Source organism: Heterocephalus glaber, unplaced genomic scaffold (assembly GCF_053883595.1).
Source record: "Heterocephalus glaber isolate CG9 unplaced genomic scaffold, H.glaber_assembly_v1.0 deba00001572, whole genome shotgun sequence".
In the NCBI taxonomy this organism is placed as follows: Eukaryota; Metazoa; Chordata; class Mammalia; order Rodentia; family Bathyergidae; genus Heterocephalus; species Heterocephalus glaber.
The window spans coordinates 14,506,352-14,518,941 of NW_028258357.1; the positions used below are offsets into that span (position 1 = coordinate 14,506,352).

Consider the following 12,590-nt stretch of genomic DNA (forward strand, 5'->3'; position numbering starts at 1 on the left):
AGCTGACTACCTCAGACTGTTTTAGGTCACAATAGGAGACCCAGATACATTAAGAGAAACCATATAATACATGTTTTACTTAAGCATGTGCCTAAAGCATGCTAGATACTAACACAAATAATCTTATTTAACAATATATCAAGGTGCTATTACTCATTCAATTCTATATGAAGAAACCAAGGCATAACTATCTACTGAACATTTACAAAATAAGATGTAACTTACTTGAAGAAATTTCGTTATCAATTCAATTCCTTCAGAGTCTAACCTAGAAACAACAACAAAAAGGTAGCAATTTAATCTTTTTTCTGAGCTGGTAGAAACTTCAGATAAAACTATTTCATTTAAATATTTTCATTTGTTCAATTTAAGTGCCCTAAAGTAGCCACTGTTGTTGCCTTCGAATAGATTGAAATTTGCTTTAGCTTTCAAAGACTTACCCTGTCATATTTGCTTAAGAACAAACCGTAAGTAATTGGGCTTCAGTTCAAATTTTGAATATTCAAGAAAAAATTAATCATTAAAGCTATAGAAATTGTTTAGTCACTGTTCTGTCTCTAAAGGATTAAGCTCAATTATAAAGAAAGCTTAAGTACTGCATCAATTTTCAGTGTTCCTGTGAAGACAAGTACACAAGAGCTTCATTTTCCTATCATAGACAGGGATCCTAAAATATCTCTGTGGGTCAAGATAAACAGAGAGACAAGCCATTCAACAAAGTTTTGCAGGATACTCTGCCCATCAATGGGTCTTAGAAGGTACTAAGTTCCATTTAAATGTGCTACAATTTCATAAACCTTCATTAATATGGGCTAAGAAACCAAAGATATAATCAATAAAGATAGCTAATTACAATGATGCAATAAACATAACTAGGAACAGTATTTTAATGAAATTTTTATTTCCGTGAAATAATCCATTGATCAGACACCACATGTTCTATCTTGCACCATGTTTCATGGGCAAAAGTACAATTATGATTATATTTTTCCTTGAGCTGCTCCCTGGGTCCTCTGGATGCTGTAGCCCAAACCTTCTCCAGACCCTGCCAGTCCTCTGTAGTTTGCCTTTCTGGCATATACACAGAACTGCCTGGGAACAGACAAATTAGGTGCTAAAACCATGGAGAATTTGCTTCGAAGGAGCACTTCAACCTTCTGCATTGAACATTACCAAAAGTAAGCAATATAGAAATGACAAAAATAGGATTTATGCTGCTCTGGAGACACACTAAAAATCCCAGCAATACTGTATTATTATTCTTCCTAAGAAAGATTAGTTGAGAATGATATTAGTTGCTATAGTAACAAAAAGAACATCAGTACATATAAATACCTCTAAAATATTTTTGGTGTCAGAAATGTTTCACTGCCCCTTCCTTAGCTTAAGAATAAGTGGGACCAACGCAAGTGTGTTATGTTGCAAGCAATGGGAATGGCTTGATTATAAACCAATGTCCTTATTTGGTATTGTGGTGATAAAAAAAAAATTCTTTTTAAGGAAAGATGGAAAATGTAGTCAAATGGGTTTGTTATCCTATGTTACTGCAAATGTAATATATTCCACAAGTAAAAATACTCTGATTCAAATTTTTATGGGAGTCTCGGATTGACAGATGTGAGAAGAAGCTAACTGCAGTGCTGACACTTGGGACATTGTGTTTTGCTGAGGGGTCAGAAAGAGTTTATATTCTTCAAACACAAAATTATGTGAGTAATACTACCTAAAAAAATATCAATAGATCATTGTATATCAGAGTCAGAAATTTACCTATAACATTTAGGTTTCTGTAAGTAAATGCAGAACAATTCTGTAGAAAGCAGAACAGAAATATATACTGCCTTTGATATTCAATAAGGCATTAATCAATGGCTACTCTCTGGGAAAAGGAACTATCTACAGAAATTGCAAAACTCTCATACATACATTCTACATGCACTTTATTTATAGATCGATTCTATTTATATACTTTGGTGATTCTTGGTCACTGAATTATAAAACAAATGACAGGGCCTGGGGATTTAGCTCAGTGGTTCTGCCACCTGCCCTGCAGGTGCAAGGACTTGAGTTCAATTCCCAGTACCAAAAAAATCCCAAAAAGCTATTTAGCCAAGGATTTAGCTCAGTGGTTCCAGTGCCTGCCTTGCAAACACAAGGTCCCGAGTTCAATCCCTGGTACCCAAAACAAAAAACAAACCAAAACAAAAAATAAATAAAAATAAAACAAATGACAAAGGAAGAAAGAAATTTAATTAGATCCCCAAACATTTAACAACTGTGGTATTATATACTTGCCCTGAGCCTTTATTCAGGTAAATACTTCAAAAGATTGAGAAAAGTAAATGGGTTTTCCCTTTTTGCTTAAGAAAAAGAAATACCTTGGTGCATGGTTTATTAGAGGCTGTGGTTTATATTTTGGAAAGTTGTAGTTCTTGAATTCATCATTTGAAGAAACACCTGGCCAAGTTTCCTGAGATGGAGTTCCTGAATTGAAAAAAATAAATTTGAATGTTTATGAATATACACAAAATTATATATACATATAATTATATATGCACAGACAATAGGTAAAACTAAGAAGTGTCTTAGGGAACAATTTACATTTGCTACTAGATGATTTAATTTCAACTAAATGATAAAAAAATATATGTATTACTTATGGATTATGTAGTGATGCTATTAACACTTGGGGCGATCAAAAACTACAGTGAATGTTTAAATTTAAAAAAAATCTTATTATAAAAGACACATTGCCAGGAATGATGGCATAAGTGTGTCCAACATAAGGGAGAATATTTTGAGGACTGTGAGGAAAGTTAACAGTGATGTGTCTTTTATTGTAATACATTTAAAAAAAAAAAAAAATTTTTTTTTAAATTCACTGTATTTTTTGATCAGCCCATTGATCAACTGTTTATGGCAATTAGTGTCAAATAAAACAGTGGTGTCATCTGCCTTATTCACTGGATTTGGCACCATTTTAGCTCTGGATTTTCCTGAAAGTAAAAATGACCATAAAAGGTAAACATTTTGAATTACTTCAGGACATGGAGGTACCCACAACAATGCAACTAATGATATGAAAGTGGACACCCAGAACTGTTTCAGAAAGTGGCAAGAATGATGCCATATGTGTGTGGGAAGCAAGGAAGAGTATTCTGGGAGAGGCAGATTGATGCACTGTCTTTTACTATAATACACTTTTAAAATGTGCATATTCATTGCATTTTTTGATCATATCTATGAGGATGTCTGGCCCTTTTCTATCCAGATGATACCACTTAAGCTAGAATTATCCCTGAATAATAAGCTGAAGGTAAATTTTCAGTACTATTTCTCCTTTCATAAAATTTTTATTGCAAAGATTAAATTCTGCAAATGAAGTTACCTAGAAAGAACTTATAATAATTAAGCCAATGGTGATTCTTAAACATAATAGCTGTTTATGTCAGCCTCAGTATCAAAAATTTAAATATATATTTTTAGAGATATGGTATTAATCCACCTAGTCAATTGCAGGTATAAATCTCTGGAAAAGGATGTCTTCTGTTACCTAGTAGTCGGAAAATTAAGTGTAGTTCATCTTCCACAGTTGATCCTGGAAACAGAGGTCTTCCAGAAGCCATTTCAAAGAAAATGCAACCAACACCCCTTTAAAATATATCATGAAAAAAAATGAACAGTCTATTTACATATTATGAAGCACAAGAATTTTTACTAGATTGCCTCCAGAAGAATTCTGTATTAGTCTGCTAGAAAATCTCCTGGAGGGCCAGGGATTTAGCTCAGTGGTTCTAGCACCTGCCTCATAAGCACAAGGTCCCGAGTTCGATCCCGGTACACCCCCCCCCAAAAAAAACCTCCTGGAGAGATATCTTTAGATCTAACTAATTTGTTAACATTTACCCTATGTGTCTCAACTTCCACACTGCTAACTCATTCTTTCCACTTAAAATTTCTAGTTCTCTTCTGCATGCTTCTTAAAGAGTATCACAGTAAGTAACAGTCACTGAATGCTTATGAGTGTTTGGATTACTGCCATCAAACCCTTGTGGTGTGGACCACTGCCTGAAACTGTGCACAGACAGGAAGGAGGAAAGCAGAAAACACTATTATGGTAGTCGGGAAAATGACAGTGGCCTGACCTCAACCGAAACACTCAGCTTAACAAATTAGTTAGCAGGGCTGCGGAGAAGCAAATAATTCAAGATTTCTGATGCAGAATGCAGAGACAGAATAGGTAGGTATAGGGTAACTTATGTGGGGGTGTGTGTGTGTGAAGGAAAAAATGGAAGGAGGCTCAGTGAATAGACACCGTCATCTAGAAACTGTGGGAATAGACGTAATTTTAAGATACAGTCCTTCCATTAAAAGACTCACAATCTAGTAAATATACTACAGGTATGTAAAATTTAGTGGCATCTGCTATGGAAAACAGTATGGTGGCTCCACAAAAAATTAAAACAGAATTACTATACGACTCTGCACTTTTACTCCTAGGTAAAAAAAAGAACGAAAATCAGGGCCCTGAAGAGAGATTTACATCCATGTTCACAGCAACATGATTTTCAATAGTTAAAAGATGGAAGCAACTTGAGTGTCCACTGATGGATGAAAGGATAAATAAAATGTGGCAAATACTCAACCACAGACACACCGCAAATGGATGAACCTTAAAGACATTATGCTGGCGAAATAAGCTTAATAAGCCAGGCACAAAAGAACAAATACCGTTATGATTACATTCTTCTGAGGTACTCAGAGTAGTCAAATTCACAGAAACAAGAAGAATGGCAACTGCCAGGAAGTGGAAAGGGGGTGAACTAGGGAGTTGTTTAATTAGTACAGAGTTTCAGTTCTGCCAGATGAAAAAAGTTTCGAAGATGGTGGTGGGGATAACAACAATGTGAATGAACTTAATATCTCAGAAGTATACACTTAAAATTGATTAAAATGGTAGATTTTATGTTATTCATATATTAGAACTTGAAAAGATGTTACATAAAAGATTTTATGTAGTTGTTCAAGACAACAGAAGTACATAACTTATCAGTACAGGTACATAAAAGTATAGGCAGCCCATGGCAACCACAGTTCAGAGGAAGGAATTACCACTAAAGGCCAGGGTGTACTCAAGAAAGAGTTCTAAAAGCTGGGTTTTGAAGGTTACTAGGCACAGGTCCCAGTTAGGGGAGCAGAGTAAGCAGGCTAGGTGGGTGGACTGGAACAAATACCACAAGCAAGCGTGGTAGAGAGCGCTCAGGTTATTTTTTGAGGTGTAGTGAGTGGGCCATATGGATAAAAGGGTATAGATGTAGTGAGAAACAGGCTGCAATAAGTTGCCAAAGGTATTTTAGAGACATCTTTTAGATATCCTTAAGATGAGATTGATGAATTATACTTTACTCTAGAGATAATGAATGCACTGGCAACAAAGATGTTTGGTTGGAGGAGTGTGATGCTCAAAGTGGTGTACAAGGACAGCTATAATATTTTAATTATTATTTTCAGATCAACTTAAAGCAGGTGGATTTTGGTGAATATTAAATGATAAAAATAGTGATTTTGTATTAAATTACTATGTCTCAGATATTCTTCTGAGTGCTTTTTTTATGTATTAGCTCAGTTGTTCTTAATGTTATTTACAGAACTTTAACGTAGTTATTATTACTAATCTCATTTCCTTAAATGAGGAAACACAGGCACAGGCCAATAATTTGAATAAGGCCATCAAATAATGGGAGAAGTGATATTAAACCTAGGTAGTAAGATTTCTTATGACTCTCGTGTCATAACTCTTATTCATTGCTTCTACTGCGCTCTTTAAAATACCCATATATATTTACCACATGTCGATCTGTGTTGAGTACTCGGAGGAACCAAGAAGCACATCGGGTGGCCGGTACCACAGTGTGACAACTTCATTTGAGTAGGTCTTCGTAGGAACTGACTTGGCTCTGGCTAGTCCTTCACAGGGAAAAGAAAACAAAGAAGTAACTCTACTCAAATACACTAAGAATACAATGGGTTTCTCAGCCCCTTCCCCTGCCACAACTCCACTCAGAGGGATGCCTGAGATGGCAATTTCTTTGCTTCTCAAAGCTTCAACAAAATTAAGTTTTATGAATTTTGTTGAGAGCATGTGGTCCTGGGCCAGCAAATCCTTAAGTAATTAAACTATAATAATTCCACAGCCAGAGAATAAGCTTACTTTTATGTGTATGAATGTACCTCAAACAATGTCTTGGTTAATCTAAACTTAAGACATTTTCCTTTTATTTGTGAGTTATGCCAAATTATTTCCTTGATGAAATACAATTAATTCAAAATAAGCCTATTACACTATCTTACTTGGTATAGCTATAAACTTTTATCACCTTTTAACCTAATTCCAACATTCAATTGCTATGTTTTACTGTAAAATCTTCAAATTATTGGTTTACGATCCAGTTGGGTTTTACTGACAGTTTCCTTTCAGAAATCTATTTAGAGAAGGCTTTCTTGGAATAAATTATAATGCTCTGTATTCTTTTTTTTTTTTTGGTACTGGGGATCGAACTCGGGTCCCTCCACTTGCAAGGCAGGCACCAGAACCACTGAGCTAAATCCCCAGCCCTTATATTCTCTTTTTATATTTTAAGTTATATGGATAATTTTAAAGTGAGAGACCTCATTGCTTTTGGATATTATTAACTGCTGTAAATGATACAAAACATTTGGCACTGCTTCCCTCAATATGGAATCCACTGATTATCCAGAAATAAAGTCTTGAGTTCCTACTTTATCTCTTTGTCACTAACATGAGCATTATTATTACCTCTATGCCTCTAAATTCTGATCACCTGAAGAAGCAACAAAGAGTAGTTGAAGAAATATAAATTAATTTTTATGTATTTTATTCAAATAATGACATAATTTGTTTTTAGGTCAAGATTTCTGTTCTATATAACTACATACCTGATGATTGAAATATCAATCAAAAAAAGTCACAATAGGTAAGTTAATATTGAACTGGATCAATTCACATAAACAGTATCAGAAATTTAAATAAATAGATCTCATTCACACTATTGCAGTTTAGTATAATGGCTAGCAGGTGTTAACCGAAACAATGTTGACACTAGTTTAATTACAAATTTTATTCTAGCATCCCAACTTGGTGCAATAAATTCAACAAATTATTTTTTCTACAATTTTCGGCAATTAGCAAGATAGAAAGCAGCTTTCTGATTCATCTTCCTGATAACAAGAAACAAAGGACAGGGCTGTAAATCTGTTTATCCTATAACTGACACATCATCAAGGCAGATGGCCAGTTAAAGTTTCCTCAGTACTTGACTCTTCTGCTCCTGAAAAGACTCTCAACTACGACGCTTGTCCAAACAGGTTCCTGGCTCACTATCACAATTTCAGTACTGGCCTGAAGTGAAATAAGCAATTTCTCCCAATCCGAGTTAACTAAATGTGATAAAGTATTATACAAGCCATTTTTTGTCATTAATGAAAATGTCTGTATCAGTAGTTCTTAGACTTCTGATTTCACTGATTCTGGTAAAAGGGTAGAATTTTCAAAGGGATAAAGAACACAGTAAAATATTTAAAAATCACTCACCCTTCCTTGAAACCATGATATAATGTATTATACAATCAATAAAGACTAAATAAAGCAATAGAGACAAAGTTGACTGTATTATCTCATGAAATAATCAGAATTTCTGGTTGGCCTATAAAAAGAAAATTTGCATGGCTTGCTTTGCGGAAATTAGAAGCAAAATTTAAAGCACTAAGAGCATGCCTGGATAAAAGTAGATTTTTTTTTTTTTTTAAATGGCCCTTGACATTCCTTTTGTGACTATTCAAAAGTGGTTTCTCTGTCACTGCCATTCATTTTGGGATTAAGAACAAAGAGCAATAAATGCAGTTTGGCAAAGAGGAGGAGGGAGTGGAATGGGGACAATAAACTATATGTAAGAAGAGATTATAAAATCTATGTAATAATTTGTAATGTCTTATTTTAAAATATGTGGCCCATTCATTTCATTTTTAAGGCAGGAAATACAAGTAACAATTTACCTTTCAGACAAATGGCAAAGTTTAAATGATCGTAAGTATAGGAACTGTCAGGACAAATTCACCACGTAATTTTTTAATCTGTTACTAAGTAATATTTAAAACATCTGTATTTATGAAATTTAATGAACTACTCCAAAAGTAAAAGTATCATAAATTGTGAAAAATTACAGAGGTTAATGATGGACAATGCATGGGTTTTGAAAACTAAGTTCTGTTAGAGTACTCAAGCTGAGAGCAGCATAAAAACATTAAAGCTACTCTATAAGGGTCCTTCAAAATAAAAAACAATTTACTTCCTAGAAGCAAGAGAAGCATATTATTTTACTACCTTTTTTTCTTTTTTTGGTTTTTTGAGACAGTCTCACTGTGTAGTTCAGGCTGAGCTCGAACTCACAGTGATCCTCCTGCCTCAACTTGCCAAGGGCTGGAATGGCAGGTGTGTGCCACCACACCCAGCTATTTTACTTTCAAATCCCTCAACATCAGATTAGCTAAAATGATACAGATAAATAGCTACAGTTAAATTATTGGGCATATAATAAATATAGAATAATGGTAGCAGGCGTATATTAAGGGAACCTCTTTCACAGAGGTGGCTTCTAAACTCTTGGGTCCTAGGACTTATTTTCTACTCTTAAAAAATTAAGGACCCAGGTTGGGCATGGTGGCACACATCTGTAATCTCAGCAGTCCGGATCGCTGTGGTATGATTCTTTTAATTCTTTGGGGACGATACCCAGCAGGGGGAATAGCTGGGTCAAATGGGACCTCTAAGCCTAGATCTTTGAGGTATCTCCATACTGATTTCCACAGTGGTTGCACCAGTCTGCGCTCCCATCAGCAATGGAGAAGGGTTCCTTTCTCTCCACACCCCCACCAGCATTTGTTATTGGATAATTTCTTGATAACAGCCATTCTTTCTGGGGTGAGGTGGAATCTCAGTGTTGTTTTCATCTGCATCTCTCGAATGACCAGTGATGTTGAACATTTTTTCATATATTTGCTGCTTTTACTTGTTTGTCTGAGAAATATCTGTTCATTTCAGATACCCATTTTTGAATTGGGTCTTTGAATTTGGGGGGTCTGATTTCTTTCAGTTCTTTATATATTCTAGATAGTAGTCCTTTGTCTAAGGTGCAGCTGCTGAAAATTTTTTCCCACACTGTAGGCTGTCTCTTAGCTCTGTTGGTGGTTTCTCTTGCAGTGCAGAAGCTTTTTAAAAAGAGGAGATCCCAGCTGTTGATTCTTTGTGCTAGCTCCCGTGCTACTGAGGATTTGTTCATAGTCTTTTCCTAGGTCAATGTCTTCAAGAGTTCTACCTAACTTATCTTCCAGCAAATTTAATGTTTCTGTCTTAATGTTTAGATCTTTAATCCACTTCGATCTTAGTTTAGTGCACGGTGATAGGTATGGGTCTAGTTTTAATCTTTGGCAGGTTGAAATCCAGTTTTTCCAACACCATTTATTAAATAGGCTATCTTTCCTCCAATAAGGATAGCCCCTTTGTCAAAGATGAGGTGGCTGAGTATATCTGTAGTTGTTTTTGCATCTTCTAATCTATTCCACTGATCCTCAGGACTGTTTCTTTGCCAATACTGTCCTGTTTTTATCACAGTAGCTTTGTTGTATAGTTTCAAGTTGGGGATTGTAATACCCCCAGCCATGTCTCTGTTGCCTAGAATTTCTTTTGCTATTCTGGGTCTCTTCTGGTTCCAAATGAATTTTTGGATTGTTTTCTCTAGTTCTGTGAAATATATTGATGGAATTTCAATCGGCACTGCATTAAATCTATACAGTAGTTTTGGAAGTATGGCCATTTTCAATACATTGATTCTTCCTACCCAGGAACAAGGGATGTCTTTCCATTTTCTTAAATCCTCCTCGATCTCCTTTTTCAGAGTGCTATAGTTTTCAGTGTAGAGATCTTTTGCTTCCTTTGTTAGACTGATTCCTAGATATTTCATTGTTTTGGATGCTATTGTAAAGGGAATTGTTTCCCTAATTTCTCTCTCAGTGAGTCTGTTATTTGTATATAAAAAAGCTATTGTTTTTTGAGTGTTAACCTTATATCCAGCTACTCTACTGAATCTGTCAATTAAGTCTAGTGTAATTCTGATAATATATTTTACCTTTGGCGATCTCTTCCTGAGAAAGGACCTCAGGAGCCCCAGAGGTTTATGAACTACCACCTATGAACTCCTGGCTTTTGGTATTGGTTGCTAATAACCAACATCAACCACCCACCAAAGTTCTGTCAAATATCTTATTCTGTGGGGTACAGAAACAATTTCCAAACCCACATATAAAAGTGATGACACGCTGTGACAATGGTTATTCTTTTTATACTTAACCACCTGGAAGTATTTATAAATATTTCATCATTCCATACCAAAATCTGCTAGCTTTAATTCTCCTTTTTCATTAATAAGGAGGTTCTGTGGTTTCAAGTCTCGATGCAACACCTTTCTTCTGTGGCAATATGCCAAGCCACGTAGAATTTGGTAGAGAAATAGCTATAGAAACAAATAAGTGAAAATCAGTCTTATAGATAATGAGCTTAAGGATAAAGTATGATGTAAGAAAAGCAACTGATCTAGAACAGTAAAAGAAAAAATCAAGTAATTTTACCCTTTAAAGAACAATGCCTTTTCTTTTTATAGTTGTCTGCTGAATTTTACAGTTCATTACTCAAATTGAAGTATCTGCCTTTTTGATGTAACCATATCTAGGAAAATAGATACTATAAATAAAATGAAACTTTGTCTTAGTGGCAATAGTTCAATTCTCATGAACTTATCAACTTACTAAGGCTTAGTTTGATTTTAAAATCCTGACCTAACAAGAAACCAGCCCCTGCCACTTATACCCTTCCTTCTAAGAACAAACAAAAACCCACAAATAATCAAAAAACAAATAAGCAAAAAACCCTACACCTGATCTGGACAAGTGTGTTTCAAGTAAGGCAGTGATGGCGTTATGAAAAGTCTGAATATTATGCAGAAGGTGCTACATCAAAAATAATCTAACCAGCTTCTATCACCCACCTCCTGGGTACTGTACTTTCAGCACCTCCTACTCAGTCTTGAAAACCTGCTGATTCAGAAAGAGGCATTGGCACTATAGTGCTCTGAGTAACTGAAAAAGTAATACCTGTAAGGCTAATGGAAGTGGCTTCATGACGGATTTTGGTGGAAAATGTGATGTGGAACTTATCTCGATTCTTTAAGGTTAATGAAAACACAATTTAAATACAGAGGACTCAAGAGGTTCCTTCTATACCTTTCACTTGCAGGTGAAGAACTGGCATTAGAACACCAAGAACAACCCAAGGTAGGAAGTGTATGATTGCTTCAATGAATTCTAAGCAGCAGAGTTTCTAGACTCTTAATATTTATGCATTGTGAAAACTCCAAAATTACTATTTCAATATATTTTTAAATTTTATGTTTGAAAAATATAAATAAAATTTTAACAAGTGAATAGTAAAATGCTTTCCTACTTTTGTAGCCCATATAGACCTGAGTTTAAAAGATAAAAATTCCTCAGACCTTTATCAAATTATTAAAGACGGTTTTCCTTCCAAATTATTGCTAATATAAAAGCAGGAAAAATAGATACACAAAATTCACAACACCTTGCAAAACAAAATGTACAACACAATGAAAACAATCTTCACAGAATATATATGGAAATATATTTAAAGCCCTGTTCTAAAATTCTTAGCAATTGTTACCCATTTGATCAGAGCTCTCTTTTAGTAACAGAAACTGGTTCACCTTAACATCTACAAAACTTACAATTTAAAACCAAGAAAACATACATTTAAATTTACAACCTACAGAATTAGAAATGTCTTAAACACAGAGATGGGACAGCCTGTTTCCAAAATAGATTATCATAAACTGTTGACCAAGTTTGGATAAATAAATCTTTGCTAAATGTGGACTATACCATTCAGGTCAAAGTGAGTTGGTTCTTAACTAATCTAAGAACACAATTATATCAAATAATTTTACTCAACTAATAACTTTTCATCTGGTACTAGCAAAATTTTCTAGCACTTCTTGAATTCTTAGTTATATTAAGAAAACACAACAAGCATCTTACTTTTGTTCTGACAATATAAACGGGTGTTTCCAGCATAGCAGTCATAAGACCTCTAGGTTCTTGACCTGATTCATTCAGTGATAACCCTAAGAAGTTGTTACTTTATAATTACATACCATTTAAAAATACATTGGGGAAATCACCCTTTAAAGGGGGCTTTTTGCATAATGTACCTATCATTTATATTTATCTTAAATATATTTTAAAAGCAGAATATGCTAGTATATGGATTCTACATGGAAAACAGTAAGTTGTAATGCAAAAGAAAATGTTAAGAGTAATTAAAAAAAATTTTTAAATGAAGCAGTTTTACAGAAAGGTTTAATCCTAAGAAAGCTATATATATATATAATGTAGTAAACAGAAGTTGATCAAATATATTCAGAAGACAAAATCTATTTAAAACGCTG

The 12,590-nt window shown here is 34.6% G+C and overlaps 1 protein-coding gene across 4 annotated transcripts in view; it reads right to left on the reverse strand.

The window, feature by feature from the left end:
- The window catches only part of Cdk17 (cyclin dependent kinase 17), an 88,025-nt gene that overhangs the window by 4,457 nt on the left and 70,978 nt on the right, over positions 1-12,590 (reverse strand). For all 4 annotated transcript variants that reach the window (XM_021258445.2, XM_021258446.2, XM_004844901.4 and 1 more), the window contains exons 10-14: positions 10,463-10,586; positions 5,847-5,967; positions 3,554-3,651; positions 2,379-2,484; positions 226-268 (exon numbers count right to left, since the gene is read on the reverse strand). In XM_021258445.2, coding sequence (XP_021114104.1) covers positions 226-268; positions 2,379-2,484; positions 3,554-3,651; positions 5,847-5,967; positions 10,463-10,586 — 492 coding nt within the window. The remainder of the gene's footprint in view (positions 1-225; positions 269-2,378; positions 2,485-3,553; positions 3,652-5,846; positions 5,968-10,462; positions 10,587-12,590) is intronic.